Source organism: Galleria mellonella, unplaced genomic scaffold (genome assembly GCF_026898425.1).
Source record: "Galleria mellonella isolate WM207_F2 unplaced genomic scaffold, CSIRO_AGI_GalMel_v1 utg223, whole genome shotgun sequence".
In the NCBI taxonomy this organism is placed as follows: domain Eukaryota; kingdom Metazoa; phylum Arthropoda; class Insecta; order Lepidoptera; family Pyralidae; genus Galleria; species Galleria mellonella.
This window is the reverse complement of record NW_026442042.1, coordinates 4,291,542-4,310,548: the sequence shown is the minus strand read 5'-3', so window position 1 is coordinate 4,310,548 and position 19,007 is coordinate 4,291,542. Positions and strand designations below refer to the sequence as shown.

Sequence of the window (19,007 nt, the reverse complement as noted above, 5' to 3'; positions counted from 1 at the left end):
CATCCACCCATCAATGTATTTTCCATCAAATTTGGTGTTAATAAGTTTGCACGTTCACAAAATGTAAAAGCTACCTTTTCACCAAATTCCTTGCATTACGAGATTGACAGAACACTGCCAAAGGCCGTATCCTTACATACATCTTTCGCTTCACACACTTTCATAACTCGTCACTTGCGTATATCCAAGATTCAGGGACTCCCGAATCCTCAACTTATTTTCACATTATTAGAATCTTTACATCCGTACTTACTCGTATTAGAAAATGGAAGTCAACGCCGCGGCACTGATACTTGATACAAAGCCGCAGTTTTATATTACCGGTCTACAGTATACGGTCCGGCTAAAATCAATAAGGTTTCAATATAATCGAGCACCCAACCGTAAATCAAGAATTTACTATCATTTTTCTAAATATTTTGACAAAAGGCTCGTTTCCCATTGGTAAAGGCAAATAGGCAACAGCCCAATCTGCCATTAACAAACAGGAAACGAAACGGGATAGTAAAAAGGAACGGTAAGGATTTTGATATTAGTGATAATTATAGTTTGATATTATTATGAAAAATAAAGTAAGCCAAGGAGTTATAGGTCAAAGGGTTAGGATAACACAAATATGTTTTTAAAGAACTTTCGCGGAATTGTTTTTGAAGAACGAAGTACAGTCCTTGTCAATATTTATGTTCGTAAAATCGAACACAGTGTACACAAGAGGCTAGTATGGGTGTCCGACTAATTGACAGTTTTTTTTTTTTCACCGATGACTAAAACTTCGTCTACGTTGGCCTAATATTCCAATGTGTCATACACTTTTGTAAAATAAATGTAATTAGCTTAGTATTACTGACAAGGAAAATTTTTCAGTTGAAATCCAGTAATCATTAAAATAATAAGAGAAATATCTACTTTATATAAAATCCACTAAGAGCACTTTTTAAATAATTAATCAGAAATGTTAAAAATTGTTTAATTGTTTTTGAAAACTAAACTTCTATGTTCGCACTCTTCATTAAGCTTCGGTACTTATTGAAATGATACACATTATTAAATTTATTAAATATCTATATTTCTTTAAATTATTCCTTATTTTCTAAATAGATTTGATTCAAGTATGTTCAAATATTGAAGAAACGCATTATTAAACTTTTAAATTTTCGCAATTGTTTTTACAATTAGTATACATAGTTAACAGCTTATTACCACGATTATTTATGTTTTGACCATGCCGACATGTTGAGCATGTTGCAAGAGTCCAGAGGGCCTACCATGAAATGTTTTCCAAAATTTCGGGGCCGAACGAAACAGAAATTAGATAATAAAAGTACCTACATGATACGTACCGTTTAAAAAATATTAAAAAAACATTCCTTCAGTCTTTTATGGTAGGATTTATGACGAATTAAATAATAAGCTCCATTTTCTGAGCCGATTTCAGTATGAAAAAAAAAAACACGAAATTGAGGCCGAAAATTCGGAATTTCAGTCCAAGGTAGACCCCATGGTCAGGTGTAACTGATGAAACATGGATATTACTTCAAAAGTTTTCCCTCTTTCTTCTACATTAACTAACATCTGGAACAATACTAGCCATAAACTTAGTATAACATACTACATACTGATAAACTGGCAATCACAAATACGAGACAGGAAAATGATTGTTTACACTAGTGTGTGTTTTGTAAATGTGTGCATGAGACAGATCAGAATTTATATAGAATTGAAGTTACAAAAATAACAAGAACTCACATACTCGTATCCCGCAATCTAAGATTGGAATTTACTCCAAAAACACCTCGACAGTAACAATACAGACACGCTCAAACAAATAAATATTCGTGGTAAGAAACAGTTATTTATAAGTGTAATGATTATAAATAAAATTCAAACTTTTATATTAACGACCTGCATTTATTTTAAATGAATTCTAGAATATTCTGTCACCTAATAATAAACAATTACAAAAATACTTATTTTCTTATACCTAATACTTATTCTATTAGTTGATATGCCAACGCCCTAATTAAATGCTTGGCTCTAACATTTCACTTAACTGAACAGTCTCTTTAAATGATTCTCGATTCTTTGTGCTTTGTCCATATTAAATGAAGACATATTTAATATTCACAAAGCATAAAGAATCATTAAACAAAAGATCATTAAAATCGTCGCTACAATAATAAGCAACGGCAACGTCATCACACTTGCACAATATACAATAGTTTAATTATCACAATCTAAAATAATTATATATCACAATAAACGACAGATTTTGAATAGAATTCCAATATAAAAAGCAGCACTAAAAATGTTTTTTTTTTTTTTTATTAAATAAATTCTATAGGACAAGACACTATCACGTTACCTATTAATAATAGTGGATATAAGACTACATAATAGTCAAGGAGAGTGTCGCTACCTAGTGGTTTACCTATTATAGACCACAAAACAGCCACACCATGGGCTATGATTGATTGATTGATTGATGATTGATTGATTGATGAATGAAGGGTTTGTTCCTAACACTGATGTACACGATGAATTTAAGTATGCTCTATGATTTTTGGCAAATCAAATATTAGTCACTAGTCGACAAAATCAAATACTGTTTATGGTAACCTGGTGATAATTTCAGTATGCATAGATGGATACTGATACAGAGATCTGTAACTCTGAAATTACTTGACAATCGGTTATTATGAATCGATTCTACCGATTCAATTATATAATTTGCAGCGAAGCTTGTTTTAAATAATATTTAATTATTATTCATCAGCATTTAACCCATTAGCAAAGTAAGAAAATGTTTTATGTATATTTACACTTTTAAAAAATCACTCTTAACTAAATGCTCTGTCCGTTCTCATCTCAAAAGCTCATATTGCTAGGCATCGACGAAATGTCTTCTGAGGGGCTTTGACTTGAGCTGAACGAACTGAGTGTTTCCCGTGTTTCCTCTTTGATTTTAAGGTGTTCTGTACTGGACGGCGGCCGGGGTGGTAATGAACGGTCTTTATGCTCCTTGTCTTTGGACGACTTGTCCTTGCTGCTGTGCTTATGTTTGTGTTTGTGCTTATGCTTCTTCTTATCCTTTTTCTTCTTCTTTGCCTGTGTAACGATAAAATAAATAATTAAGAGTGTTCATACCGAAGCTTACCGACGTATATCCATGTCCCAATTATTTGTCAATTTTCAATAATAATTTAAAAATATTTGGATTCTTGTCTGTCACTGAAAAATTAAAGTTTAATCCCAAAAAAGTATTTCAACACTTCCAAAGCAAAATTATAAAGTAGATATAAAATTTGTGGTATATTTATGTGCAAATTACGTTAAAATTAACATTTTAGTTTGTTACCAAAGCATTTTCTATTTATAATCATTTAGTAATATTGAAAACTGTTAACAAACATTGACAGACAATTCTGACGTTGCTACATTTTTGCAAGCTTCGGTATAAACGCTCTTAATGATATAAATATTAGACACTAGGATGATAATAATTTTGTATGGGAATATCATAGGTAAAAGTAAACCCCATTAATCCTATAAGGAAATGACTACAAAATTCACGAAGGTGTAACTTACTATACAAAAAAAAATTGAAATTGTATGAAAAATGCCACATTTCAAATAATGATACTCTCCATTAATAGATAGTTAAGAAAAATAGTAGTAGTTTTACCTTAGGTGCGCCCATGTCATCCCTATCGTGGCTAAACATTCCCGGTTCAAAACCAATTGGACCAGAAGAGCCCGGAATACCAGGCAATGGGACAGCATTATCTGATGTGAACTCCCTCTTTGCAGCATCCTAATAATAAAAAACAAACACTATTAAATATTAAATATTAAAAAAATATATTGTTGAGTAATAAATATCTTGAGTCATACTGCGCGACCAGCACGCTGTTTGTCATTGCGCGCATTGTAGTACTGTTCGTGACACAGTCCTGAACTACGCTCATGAATAAAGGCTACTATTTCGTTAGAAACTAGCCAGGCGTCCCCAAATTTAAAACGTGAATAGAACCGACATAAAATATTACGAAAAATAATATATATATATTTTTTTTATTTTCATTGCTTTTGTACTTAATGGCTTTTTTTATGCAACTTAGAATGACAAACAAGCTGACGGTCCATCTGACGGAAAGTGGTAACCGTCGCCTATAGACATGAGCAGTACCATGAACATAACAGAATATACTGTTTTGCATGTTATATATAATATTTGGCATGGTTACTTACATTGAAAACAGCTCCGGGCATATCATGAACGGTAGTTACATCCACCTTCACGTCCTCCTCTTTAATGCTGGAGATCGGGACTGGCAATATGTTGCCTATGCGCTCAGGCTCCGATAGTGGCGGCACGAACGACCCTGATTCCTGAAGTGGCCCAATTTCTGTACTATATTTCACCTATAAATACAATTAAATATTAACAAGCACATTCAAATTTCTTTTAACTACATTCAGGTGAATTCCTTAGTTCTAGAGCTAGGATACTATATGATATGTAAAACAGGACATATGTAGGATACAATGTGAGGAAAATTAGTTTGACAAACACCTAAGAATTGAATGCGAAAACTCATTTATGCACAACAATGTGACTACCCCACTTTATATTAAAGTCGAACTTAATATTTCCTACCCATTTTAAAGTAGTGCACATAATTGTTGCAAGCCCAAAAAAAATATTATAAAAGTATATAATATGTACTTAAAAATTATACTACATCTACTTACAACAGCATAACTAAAATAATATCATATCTCACTCATAAAATAAAAACAAACATATATAAATATACAAATTAACTCACATCTTCAATCTCTTTTTTTATAACAGGTTTCACTTCCAACTCTTTCTGTCTCTCTTTTTCTTTCTCCCTCTCCCTTTCCCGTTCAAGTCTCTCGCGTTCCTTATGGTGCATCTGTTTCATCATGGCCTGAATCTCTGGCAATGGTACACATATCGGCCTCTTTGGACCATATAATGTGTAATAGAGATCCACAAGGTCGCAACGTAGTCGCGCGTCGTTTGACAAATGGCTGTTTATGTTGTTCCATAATCTGTAAATATATTACGGTGTTTAGTAATTTTTGTCAATTGTTATAAGTAACGTCTCCAATTCCCATTATTGATTAACCATTGGTACACATAATATAAACCTGATAATAATTTAAAAAATTTTAGTATTAAAATCAAAACAAGGAGATTTACAGTGGCCCACTTAGCTCTGCCACCTGTAGCTTAACTATTTTAAAAATTAACTGTTTTTAATTATTCTTTTTTATTCCGAAAGGGTTTACTCCTATGTCAGACTCATACTATTTTTTTAACAAGATTAAATTGTAATTTGTAATTACACTACTAACCTATGAACAACGGCTTCGGTGTCGAGTCGGTGCCTCTGGGCGCGTTCAAACGGCGGATTGCTTATGAGCAGTCGCGCTAACCCATGCCGGACGGCCGGGTCCGGGTCGCCCTCCACGGCCGTCAGTAAGTATGACAGGTCCTCCGGCTTGCCATCCACCCGGACGAAGTCTACCAAGCACTCGAAAGCGGCGATCCTGACATCTGCAGTAAACATATATTTTCAATCACCCATAATAGAATTCATTATATAGAAAAATTGTCTACTTAAGTAGCTTTGCCCAACTCATGTTTCTTCTATGAAGCAACTGTACTTACACAAATATGGTGTAAAATATTAAAATATTATTATGTAACTAAAGTAAGTGTAAGTAAAAAATTCAGAAATAATGGAAACCAAATAAGTGAATATAATATCTGAATGAATTGAATTCATTAGGAAAATAAGGCAGCCATTTATACGGTAATTAGCAAGCAGGCATAGGGGTTTGTCAATTCAATTGTATTAAAAATCACATAATTTGTTTTCAAGTTTACCACAACTAGACTTACCAATATATTGTCCATATTGTGCATACGCTCTGAATATGGTGGGAATGCTTGGCAGATGTCCGCATTGTTGCAGTCGCCTTATCGCACGTAAGCAGCTGACGGTAACCGTGTTCTTATAGCACGGTAGTACTTTTTCCAAATTTAATACTCGTGTAATCTCTTCTAATACTAGCCGGGTATCAGCTGATAGCGAATCCGCTGTTATTGGTGCCCCCTGTATGATTTTTTAAAAACAATATTCAAATTATTACATCTTGCAAATTACGAGGACGCATGGAATTTATTTGTGGATAATTGTGTACATGCATATTTTAAGCACGAACGATATCATGTATATATCCTACTAATATTAGAAATTTAAACATTTGTAAGAGGACAATCATTAATTACGTGCTTTTTTTTATCGCTGTCCCCTACTTTCTCATAAATAAAAAAAACTATGATATAGGGTGACCTACTCTAATTGCGGAAAGACGCCCTTTAAAAAGTAAAATTTATCCAACATATTGATGTATTTTGCTTTATCAGCTTATTTCAGAGAAATAAAAGAATGACTTTTTCAATAACCCTCATCATTAATGATGAGTTTTGGTGAGTTTCCCAGACAATCTCATTGAAAAGCCAGGAAACTCAGCAAGCCAGGAAGGAAAGAGTTCGAACAAAATAACACTTATTTTATATTCTAATAAAATAAAATAATGATTAGTTCAATAGTTTACTTACCGGCTGTAATACAGATATAACTGGCGTAATGGTTGCTGCAAGAGCGTCGACCAGCGCCGCTTTGTAATAGTTGTCGGAGAAATGGTTTTTGGAATTATCATTGTATTTAAAGAGATCGAGTAAAAATCTCACAACTTCGGGTGGACAAATGCCGTGAATATTGCGTAGACCTAAGGGATGGACAAAAATAAAATATTAATACAAACAAATATATAATATGTTCAAATGGAGTAGTCAGAGACATTAATCAACTGCCTCAACAGTTAACACTATAACTGCTATATTACCAGAGAAAGACTTTGTATAAAATTCGTTTGCTTGAGTACCTCTGGCCCATTCGTGTTTCTACCGTGAAGCAGTTGTGTTTGCAAGGCTGTGTTTTAATTTGAAGGGTGGGATACGGCAATGAATTTAAAAGGTACAGAGGAATAACATCAAATTCCTGAGGAATGGCAGCACATGGGGGGTATCATGGGCAAAACAGTACACTGTTATGCCCATGGTACTGCTCATATCTATAGGCGACAGTTACCACTATTCATCAGGGGGCTGTCAGCTTGCCATTCTAAGTTATATAAAAAAAAATTGATAAGCATATTGGAATCCATCATGGTAAGGACAAACTAAATAAGTTTTAAGTCTTCACCTAATAAGAATTATAGATTAAGAGCAAATTAAAAAATTAAACAGAAATAATATTTAAATACATCATTGTATTGATTAATCGTTTATGACTAATACATTTATTTTATACTGTTATACTCATAGAAACTATAGTACTACCAATTAAGATGAAACTAACGACTCCTCATTTATTTTAACTGACTAAAATTGGTTCAGAACAGTTCTCTTTTTTTTCCCATAAATTAACACAATTTACAAAAAAACAAATAAAAGCGAGCACTGCAATAAACTTTCTTTAATTTAAATTTTTGTCACGTTTTGTGTAACACAAAACCATTTTAGCATAACAATACAATTCACTCACCAGCCATAGCGACAGGGATGGTCTTCTGCAAGAAGTAGTGCTGCAAATTGTCGAAATTGTTCTGCTTGATGATATGTGGTGCGGAAAACGAACCAAACATCTTGCGGAATATCGTCAACATGGCCGGCGGGCCCGCCCATGTACTGATCATAGCATTAGCTACCTGTGATGCAAACATAACACGGTTTAAAATAGTTGTTTATTATTATATTTGTCTCTTATGATATGGCAAATCCCTTGGTACTAAGGGATAGGAGACTGTTAGTTCTAGGGACTAGAGACCCCATCGCTCGCAATATATCCTATCAGGTTAACCTCCACGCGATCCTGCGTTGAACCTTCATTATTAATTCTTGTTGAAGTCATAATGGACTAACTAAAATGACCTGGTGGTCTACCATGAAAAGAAATTTCGAATTTTCGGGCTCAATTTCGTGTTTTGTTCGTACCGAAATCGACCTAGTAAATGGAGTTTAACATTTTGTTCATCATAAATCCTATCCTAATAGTCCAGAGGAACGATATTTTAACATTTTAAACGGCATGTTTTATGTAATTTTAACATCCAATTTCTGTTTCGTTCGTCTCCGAAATTTCGGGAAATATTTCATGGTAGGCCCCCTGACTTCAACCTCATCTATCAAGCTTCAGTACTCAGCCAGCATAAACCAATAGCACAAGCAATGTTTCTATTACGTTTTAATTCCATTAAAAACTTAGTTTAGACATACACAATTGAGCATCCATTCCTTTACAAATGAAAGCTTTAAAAATAGTTTTGAAATCATAACACACCTTGGTCAAACAATGTGCCGCCCTACACCGTATCTTGTAATATGTCTGTTCATTCTCTATGGTATCAGTGAGGGCCTTCCTTGTAGCTGACTCTGGGTAGTTGTGCAACGCATCTATAGCTTCGCTTTGTGCAGTGACGTCACGCTCGTGACGCAACTGGTACTGCCACTGGTAGTCCGGCTGCGATATCACCGTACTTCGCAGGAGTGACATCTCGGGATCAAGTCGTATCCATAGGACGGGGGAATCACTGATAAATAACAATTGCAGAATATTATTACAATTCTGTACATTTTATTATGAATAATAACTATCATGACACAGTATTTTATAATTATTTATATTTGCTTTATTTGCATATTAAATTTGGGAATACCTGAATAGTTTTGGTCTCAAGACCGTATCGCAGGCGATCCTTATATCCTTATACATTGCTACAAATTAAAAAATATATATACATTTTTTAAAATACTTACTCCATGGCCGACAGATCCATATCGACCTCTTCTCCCGTACACAACGGAATCTTCTTTTTCTTGTTCCGCCTACTCTTACTGTGGCAGGTAATGTCCGCTTTCACCACCGTGTTTTCAATCTGCAACGTGTGCTTGAACGTGCCGTCCAATTCCTGCAACTGGACCAGCAAGGGACCGACGTACTTCCTAATGCCCCGTTCGTGGACGCAATCTTGACGGATTTCCAGTTCCACTGTGTTCCTGTGTGCAACATTATAATATTAGAGCAAAATGTGACATAATTTATTCCACTAAATATTTGATCCTTCGAGTATGGCAACATCACACATATAATAATGTTGATTGACTGGAATTGCCAATGTCCCCCTCTTTCACACAGTATGTATATACCAAATTTCATGACAATTGGCATTAAGACACCAAGATGTAACAAACCAACACACTTTTCCATTATATAAATAAGTATCAGATGGATACATACATTATTTTCAAATTTATTCTTCTATAGTGGTAAAAATATAGACAAAGTTAAGGTGAATTTAGCCTATAGAAAAAAATTCTTGTTGTGAAATTTTTTATATTAGTAAACATATAAAAAAAATATATTTTTTTTTGTTTTTTAGTTTATTTTACAATAGAAGTATTGCAACAATCTTAATACAAATGATCATTGTCTTAAAAAATAGCAAAACTAACAAAAAAAGAACCGGACAACTTATTTACCCAAATTTTTGGCTACAACAACTACAAGCATAGGCGTATTTAAAAGAGGACCGGAAGAGCCGTGCCCACCCCAGTATAGTTTTGAGCCTATACCAGATATCATAGCTTCGCAGATATGTCTAAGATTACATGTGCGCCTTTATTAAGGGACCTGGCCCTCCTGGAAAATAATCTTAACTACATCAATGACCGCAAGATGAATATGTATGAGTAAACATACCTTTTTCTATTGAAAACAGATGTCAACTGAAATTTAGCATGGCCGCCGGTGCGCACCCACTGATCAACGAACACGGCCATGTGTTTGCCCGTCACAGTGAATATCGCCTTCACAAATGAGTTTGTGGACAGTAACAACTGTCCCCACAGCCGACTGCCGATCTTCGTGTTGGCAGCCTGCGTGGCCAGCGAGAGCTGCTTGTTGAATACTTGCAGGAGCAACTCCTGACCAATACGCTGTTCCAACATCCGAAGTACTAGATGTGATTTTTTGCGCATCACCTGGTTTATAAACATAAACAGCAAATGAGAATGTAACTCATTTAAATATAAATATTATATATACAAAGTGATCATGCTAGTCTATTTCTTTCTGATTATATCATCTCTGTCCCATTCGTGTTTCAACCGTGAAGCAGCTGTGTTTGCATGGGTGTGTTTCGGTATGAAGGGTGGGAAATGGCGTGAATTTACTGGGTATAGAAGAATAACACCTGAGTCCTCAGGAATGGCAACACATAGGGTATAATGGGCGAAACAATATACTCTGTTAAGTCCATAATACTGCTCATGTCTATAGGCGACGGTTACCACTTTCCATCTGGTGGACCGTCAGCTTGTTTGCTATTCTAAGTTGTATAAAAAAAATTATCATATCATCCATCCCTTAGGGGATTTTGCCAGTAGTTGCTACACATAGCAGGTAGATTGGCAACCGCAATAAGGATTTGGAGATGTTTGGAGATCCTTAGTCGCCTCTTAGGACACCCCCGAGATTGAAAGCGGTGACTTATTGTATGCCGGAACCACACGGCGATATTTGGTTGTATATTGATTTAAATTCAAATTCATGACATTCAAAGTAATTATTAATTGATTAAGTATTTATAACGCCTTGACTAAATACAATATAATATAGTAAATAATTCTATTTACTAATTCATAAACAAAATTTACAAAAATATTATTAATATGGATTGTCAATTTACACCATTACTTAGGTTGTAAAGATTTCATTTTAACGAAAAAAATTAGCTTCTCTTTCTTCAACCGTAATAACCTTATTTTATAAAAATGAAATAAACTGTATATAGACACCTACCTCCATATATCTCGGTGACATGGTATGCACATTGCGTACAGGAAAATAAAAGTCCTTTGTATCTGCACGTGCTCCTGTAGCAGGCGGCTGCCATGGATCTAGAACTATTCCGCCATATTGTTCCTCATAACTTACTACCTGATGATTGTACAAAAAAAGAGTTACACAGAAAACAGTATTTATAAAATTAAAAAATTAAGCTTGAAAGAAAGAATTGAAATTCTACAATATATAGATTAAAAATAGACGTTCTATCTTACTAATATAGTAAAATTGTAAATACTCAACATCTGTACTTGAGAAATGTATAAGAAAAATTTATATGACCTTAAGAGCAATCAAAACCAATAATTTTTAGAAATTTTGCCTATATGTTTGCTTGCATGTCTAACTTAAAAACTGGTGTATGTTTTATCTTGATATGCTACCCAAAAGTGGTCCATTTCTTTGTTTTTTCTACTTCTGAATTTCAGGCATACAAAGTAGTGAGCAAAATGCTAGTACTAAGTTTAGTAGATGAGCAATGTTTTTTAAAAATAAGTAAACAACTTACCTCTTGTAACTCTTGATGTATCCAATACCTGTACTCATTATTACCAAAACACTTTTTCGCATACAAGGCACACAAGTAATCAGGTATACCCTTTGCTAACCACAGATCAGACCAGTTCTGCATAGTGATGAAACAGCCGAAAAATTGTTCGGCCACTGCCTGTGCCATAGCTTTGCGGCTTATGTAGCCCTGGTCAATAATAGCTATAGAATGAAGTAAATGTGTGCTCATTATTGACATCGTAGTATAAGCTGTTGCGTCGTCTTCTGTCTGAAAGGAGACATTGTCATGTAACTATTTTACAAAATACATATTAAATTATCTTGACCCATAAATTTTGGGTATTACTGTCTTACTCGTATTCATAGGTCTTTAGAGAGAAAAGTAGTGGACTGTGCCCACCTTACAATAATCAGCTGCCCGCCCCGGAATAAATAGTGGCACTTTCAGCTATAGACAAGAAACGTCTAAGAGTACATATGCACATTTTGTAAAGGGTCAAGCACTCCTTTAAAAATAATCTTAAATACACCTGCTGTGTTTACATTGGTGTATTTCAATCTTAAAGATTGGATATAATAATGAAACTAAAGGGTACAAAAACATAACACTATAATGAAAACCATCAACTATAAATATAAACAACACTATAAATATTACACAATATACTGTCATGCCTATGGTACCCCTCATATATGTATGGAACATATACATAATAGCTGGAATAATGATGTATATACAATATATAAAATGAAATGAAAGTAAAGCTGCCAAGCACCAGTATTCTTACTATGCCCACACTTAACATATAGATTTTGGATATTTATGTAATTAAATACTTACTTCATCAACAAACACTTGTTTGTAGCAAGGGTATGGATACCTAGTAGACAATGTCTCTTCATAGAACCCAACTGCCTCGTGTAAAGTTCTTACTGTGTTTTTCAATATTTGCATTAAATTTGGCAAACAGTAATGTGTAAATTCATTCATGAATGGGTCTACATAAGCTTCAAACGGTCTGAAAAATATATACTTTTATGAAGATATACCAATTTGTATGTCACACAATACATGTAATACACATATGGTAATGAAGTCATTTGATTAAAATAAATTGCAATTGAATTGATGACAATTTTTTTATAAATAGATAATATAATTAAGATTTAAATTGAAAAAATAAGTTCGAATTTAGAAAAAAATATAAAAAAATAGAAAAGACATTTAGATCATAGCTAAATATAGTGAAATATATTGGACCTGTTAAGAGTGTTCATAACAAAGTATGGTATCTGTCAATTTTCAAAAATAATTACACATTTTTCAATTTTTTCGATTATTTATTTAAAAAGTGCTCTGTAAACTAAAAAAATTAATGATAGAATATACTGCATATAAATGGATTTTAATCTTTGTACCTAAAGTAGGTATGTATATTTTTCTTTGGAATTTTTCAAATGCATTTTTACCACCAAAATCCACATTTTCAGTGAGGACTTTATAACAATATTATTACATAATTAACATTTTAATTTGCTAGCAGAATACTTATTAAACAATCAGTCAGAAACATTGAAAATTGTTCAATTATTTTTTAATATTGATAGATTATTACAATATTTCCACACTTTAGTAAGCAAAAGTTATGAACACCTCTTCAATAATATTTTCTTTAATTTTATAAAGTACTTACCCAATAGCCAATGCTATATTAGGTGCACAAGCTGGTGTGTTCACAACATAATGAAATGTTTTCCGCCTATGATCTGGTGTGTATACCACATCAACCAACTCTCCACATGATACAGCTGTTAAAGTTTCATCTACTGTGAACTCCAGTTTCCATGTGCAAGGCTCTGCATAACTGTCAACACATGGAAACCATAGACGTGCAGAATGTCCATAGGTAAACATATGTGCTGATTTCTAAAATTAAATTAAAAAATAAACTGATTAAAAATTAAAATAAAGCCAACATAAATAATTATAATACAGAATAACTTGTGATAGTTATTATTGAACAAATGTAATATTTTTAAATTTAGAAGTAGACCTTAAATTATACAGTTTTATATTTGTTCTAGTGATTCCTTTGCTATTTGCAAAAAAAAACTCAATATTATAGGAAAGCAAAGTTATATGGTACTATTGAAAATTATTCAAATTTAAAATAAAATTTGTATAATAAATTTTAAAACACAATTTAAAACTCCAAAAACAAAACAAATCATGTCAATATATAAATTTAATATTACCTCCACCAAAGTTCCTTCTCCCTCAGGTACAACAAAATGCATCCCCCCCTGGGGTGACTCCAATGAAAATTCAATTCCAATTCTAAGACCTCTCCCTTCTCCAATCAAGTGAGCAGCATCTTCTGGGATTTGTACATGAAGTTCACCAGAGTTATGGTCTGGGTCTATCTTCTGGGCCGCAGCCAGATGGTACTGAGAGAATACTTCCAAGGACCTCCTGTTTCATAATTGTTTAATTACATCATAAAAAATAAAACTACTATATAAAATTTAAATATCATTAAATTTTTAATTTATATAAATAGTTATTACATTTTACTACTTCTTTACACACAGTTAATATTTTTATGTGAAGCATGGTGGAGAGAGATACTGTATGATAATATATGAATTATATGCAGTCTTAATTTGAAGAATTGATTTAATTGTGATAAATATTTATCTGTGGGAGTGGGACACATCCATTGACATGAATAAAAAGTAGTCTATGTCCATCTCCAATCCAAATACTACATATTTTTTATATAGGTACTAAATTTTATAATTAAGTCATAAGACACCAAGAGATAATAAACATTATTTATTAGAATGTAAATACTCACGTATTGGGATCAGTTTGACATATATCCAAAAATGGGTCAAAATACTGGAAATTAGCATCATATTGATCATTCAAACAAACACGATATATACGGCACTGTTTAGCATTGAGGCGAATGTACCTCAAGTTGTCTTTTAGGGGTACTATAGTTAACTCCACGAAGCCCTGAAATATTTTAAATGATGTTAATAATTACAACATTCAAATCATATTATTTTTTATTTATTTAATGCTTTATTGTACACTAATTATGCATAAAAATATGACAAAGATAATCAAATGTACAAAGGCGAGCTTAAGTCTAAAGGACTTCTCTTCCAGCAAACCCAAAATGGAAAGGAGTATCAATGTCAATGAATAGAATGGTGTACAATATTGTGAAAATTTTCAAACAAAAGAATTAGACAAACTTAAGTTTAAACATATAATAATATATAATATATATATATTCATATATTCATTGCAAAACATGTATATATAATATATATACAAATGAAAATGAAAATATACATACTGAAACCCTTTTGGCAGCCTATGAAACTCGAATGACCTCTAATGGACCTGATAATGTGGCATTTATAGCCTTAGCAATATGGCACCTGAACCACAATATACCTGCATGCCATAACCATAACTTGCCCCGACTAATAAGACTATGATTTCCCAAAGTAGGGATGTGAAAATTAGTGCATATATAATATTCCTACATAAACAGCAGAGTTATAGATAAAGAAAAGTTACTATAGGCCTGGATGGAATATTTCCAGCCCTTCTGAAATGGAGCGGAAGCATCATAGCTGACTATTTAGTACAGTTGTTCCGAGCGTGTATAGCTCACCGTTACATACCTTTGAAATGGCGTAAGGTAAAATTTATATTTATTCCTAAACCAGGTAAAGGAGATTACACTGTGGGCAAATCCTTTCAACCCATCAGTCTCACCTCCTTCTTTTTGAAAACTTTGGAGAGACTATGTGACAAAGAGATTAGATGTCAAGTCTCCTTGTGCAAACCTTTACATCCTAACCAACATGCTTACAGTGAAGGCAAGTCAACAGAATCAGCACTTCAAAACGTAGTATCCCGAATAGGCAATGCATTGCAATCGAAGCAGCCAACCTTAGGTGCATTTATAGACATCGAAGGGGCTGTCGACAAAACAAACTTTGCCAGTATAAGTCGAGCACTAGCTACACATGGAGTAGAAATAACACTTTACTTTTAGAGAATGGATACATAACTTACTTAAACAACGAGCTATACAATTTACTGTAAATACTACCACATGAGGAATCGTCGGTAGGGGCTGTCTACAAGGCGGTGTACTGTCACCACTATAGTGAAATATAGTCGTAAATGAGCTCATAATAGAGCTCAACGATAACAGCCTCTACACGGTAGGTTATGCGGATGATATAGCTGTACTTTTAACAGGAAGCTTCGAAAGTACTCTGTGTGATCGCATGAGAGTAGCTTTTGAAATAATTGAGAGATGGTGCACACAGCATGAACTCTTGATTAATCCTACAGAAACAGAATTAATCATGTTCACAAATAGAAGAGTTACATATCCTTACAGACTACCAAAACTCTTCAATACGGAACTGAAACTTAAGGAAGAAGTCAAGTAACTTGGCATTATACTTGACAGTAAATTGCTTTGGAATAAACATCTTGACTATAAACCTAACAAAAGCACAATTGCATTCTACCAGTGCAAAAAGATGCTAGGAAACAAATGGGGTGTTTCGCCAAAAATAACTCTATGGCTATACAGAGCAACTCTTTCAACAGCAATAGAGCTGGCCCTCAACATAACACCCCTAGACCTGCACAGCTACAGCAGGAACTGGTCTTAGCCGCTATCCGACTAATGCATCTAGATCTATGGGGTAAAAATCAGAACAGTCCCCACACTTCTATTCTGAACCAGGCAATCGAATATGAACCTTTGCGGCTCCATGTGACAGGACTCATAATCAATATATATTTAACAAAAAATACCAAGTACAAATAAAAGAAGAGGAAAAGGACCAATCTGGTATACATGAATTACACATATACACCAATGGCTCTTCCTCTTCCGTTCTCGCAATTTCGAACATGGATTTGTCAAAGATCCGCTGACATACAAAACCAAAGATGGATACAGGCTACTGATTGCAGACAATCAAAATTGGCCATGCCTATGTTGAATCAACGTCTATCAAAACGTTTATTACATCTAGATAGGAAAAACCTCAAAATAATGATAGAGACAATAACGGGCCATTGTCCATTAAACAAATATTTATACACAATAGGAGCCACAGACAGCCCTCTATGTCGAGGCTGTTTCGATGCCGAAGAAACAGCTGCTTACATAATCCTGGAATGTGAAGCTGTGGCCCATCAACGTTTAGAAATCCTCGGAACAGTGAGGTCGCTCTGTGAGGCCTGTGAAGCTTCTGTGCTTCTGGGCGGAGCTAGGTTGGCTGTACTAGCCACGACTCATACACACAACGGCCCAAATGAGAGGCTAAGCATGGAAAATAGAGTCCTATTTACATCACATTACATACCTACATAAAGATAAATAAATATATGTTCATAAACATAGAAGATGCTACTATCTACTATAGTCTACTCTTAAAAATATTTAGGGATTAACTCTCACAGATAGATATGGGAAGAGAATTCCACAATCTAGCAGCATGGATGGAAAAGGAACCACTATATTATATAGATTGGAATATAAAAATGACAATATATGAAAATCTCAATGCCTTTTAATTGGTAGATATTTAAATTTTGTTCTATAGGTGAAGACATGATTTTATTTACACAGCCATAAATAAAACACATGCATAAATGTTGCAGTCTCTCTAATTTGTTCAAAAACTCTACTGTTGCATCAAGGTAGAATATGTTAGCATAATCAAGAAGAGGTTACAGTAGGGCTTGAGTCACAGTAAGCCTTGTTTCAAATGGTGGGAATTTTTTAAGTTGTTTATAAGACTGAAACGAAAAACATAACCTTTTCTTACTCCTTTAATGTGTTCATTTCAGGATTAATTACAGTCAATTACAACACCTAGGCTTTTTGCTTTCTTGGTATATGTAATTGGTTCATTTTCATAATACACATGAGGCAAAATATCATAATCAAGCATCTTATAATTTCGATAATAATATTATAATTATATACTTATTTTATATGAAATTAGTAAACGATTACTTACGATAATACTTCTTCTCTCAAAACTAATTCCAGTCAGACTCAAAATTTGGTGAGCTGTAAATAAATAATAAATAATAATGAATATTATAGAACACACAACTAAATGTATAAGATAAATTTATTATTATGATACTTATAATTTAAATGGTCGACAATTATCACCGGTGCGTTCTTTCTTCATCTTGAAAGGTTAGGTTAACAATTATTAAACATTTTACAATTATTACTGTGGCAATTTACAAGTTTTAATAAATTATTTAAGTAGTCTCATTGTAATTTCTAAAAAATGAAAACCCGCACAGTAAATGAGATTGAAAGAATGAAAATAGAGCAATAGTTGGAAAACTACAAACAGTAAGCAAAATAGTAGTAACCACGAACTAAATTAGCGATGGGCGATTCGAATCAAAAAACTCGAGTTACTCGAGCTGATTGCCGCCGGCTCAATTCGAACTGGCTTTTCTATCAATTCGAATCAACTCGTATAAAGCCAATACGGCGCTACCTACGTTACAACCGTGATATGAATGCGATCTGCGCTCGGATCACTGTAGCACGCAACTCGGCCGACTGTGTTCGTGTTCGTCATAACGTCAACTCGATTCGGTTGCTGTGAATGCTGCGTGGCTGTGTGCGTGCGACGCAACAGAAACATTATACAACGAGCAAGACTCTCGTGTGCGTGATATTTCTGTCAGCGTGTTTTACAGTTACACTCCGCGCGCTATATTATGGTGCGGTGATAGCTGAGACTTTGGCACTTTTTATTATAAATGTAACAGAATAGTGTTGAGTGAGATTTATGGAGTCAAAGTCAATCTAATAATATATTTATTATTTTTATAGAAAGAAAAAAAAAAGAAAGAAAGAAAACCATTATTTATATGAGTGGAAAAGCAAGTTACTGTTACCGATCCATAGATTTGTCGCATACAGTGAATTTTCGTAAATTATCTATGCTTTACTGTTTGCGTTGTACAAGTATTTTGAATTATATACTGATATGTGTATGTACCTATTACCTGCATTGCACCATGCCATAGCGTGTGGTGTATAATACTCGACATAACTACACCAACCGAACAAGCTGCGAAGTAAAATGAGATAGTAACATCACATGAGGCGCAAGTTAAAAGAAGAGAAGGCGATTAGTTCATGATTGGCTGACGACGAGCTTTTTTTTTAGAAATGTTACTGTTCCGTTTTTTAATATTTAGTTAATTAATTAATGTTAAAATAAATAGTAAAAATATAAGTATTAAACTTTTATGTATTTTCTTAGGTGATTACATAACTATTAAATTTTTTTATAAAATGAAATGAAATTTATTTAAATTAGATTAAATTTGTATTTTGTTATTTTTTATTTTTTGTATGTTTTACGTTTTGTTTTTTTTTTTTTTTGAAGTCTGTT

General features: G+C 33.6%; 1 protein-coding gene across 1 annotated transcript; it reads right to left on the bottom strand.

Moving 5' to 3' along the window:
- Positions 1-1,887: 1,887 nt before the first annotated feature.
- Positions 1,888-17,987, bottom strand: LOC113517213 (transcription initiation factor TFIID subunit 2). Its single transcript, XM_026901805.3, has 19 exons — positions 17,731-17,987; positions 17,595-17,649; positions 14,375-14,538; positions 13,773-13,989; positions 13,211-13,443; positions 12,358-12,535; positions 11,515-11,784; positions 10,962-11,099; positions 9,861-10,141; positions 8,918-9,157; positions 8,442-8,691; positions 7,647-7,809; positions 6,659-6,828; positions 5,936-6,149; positions 5,386-5,587; positions 4,830-5,079; positions 4,249-4,422; positions 3,683-3,811; positions 1,888-3,105 (listed from the first exon to the last, which is right to left on the bottom strand). Exons 1-19 carry the CDS (start codon positions 17,772-17,774, stop codon positions 2,866-2,868), a joined length of 3,612 nt encoding a protein of 1,203 aa, XP_026757606.1. The 5' UTR covers positions 17,775-17,987; the 3' UTR covers positions 1,888-2,865.
- Positions 17,988-19,007: the final 1,020 nt, after the last annotated feature.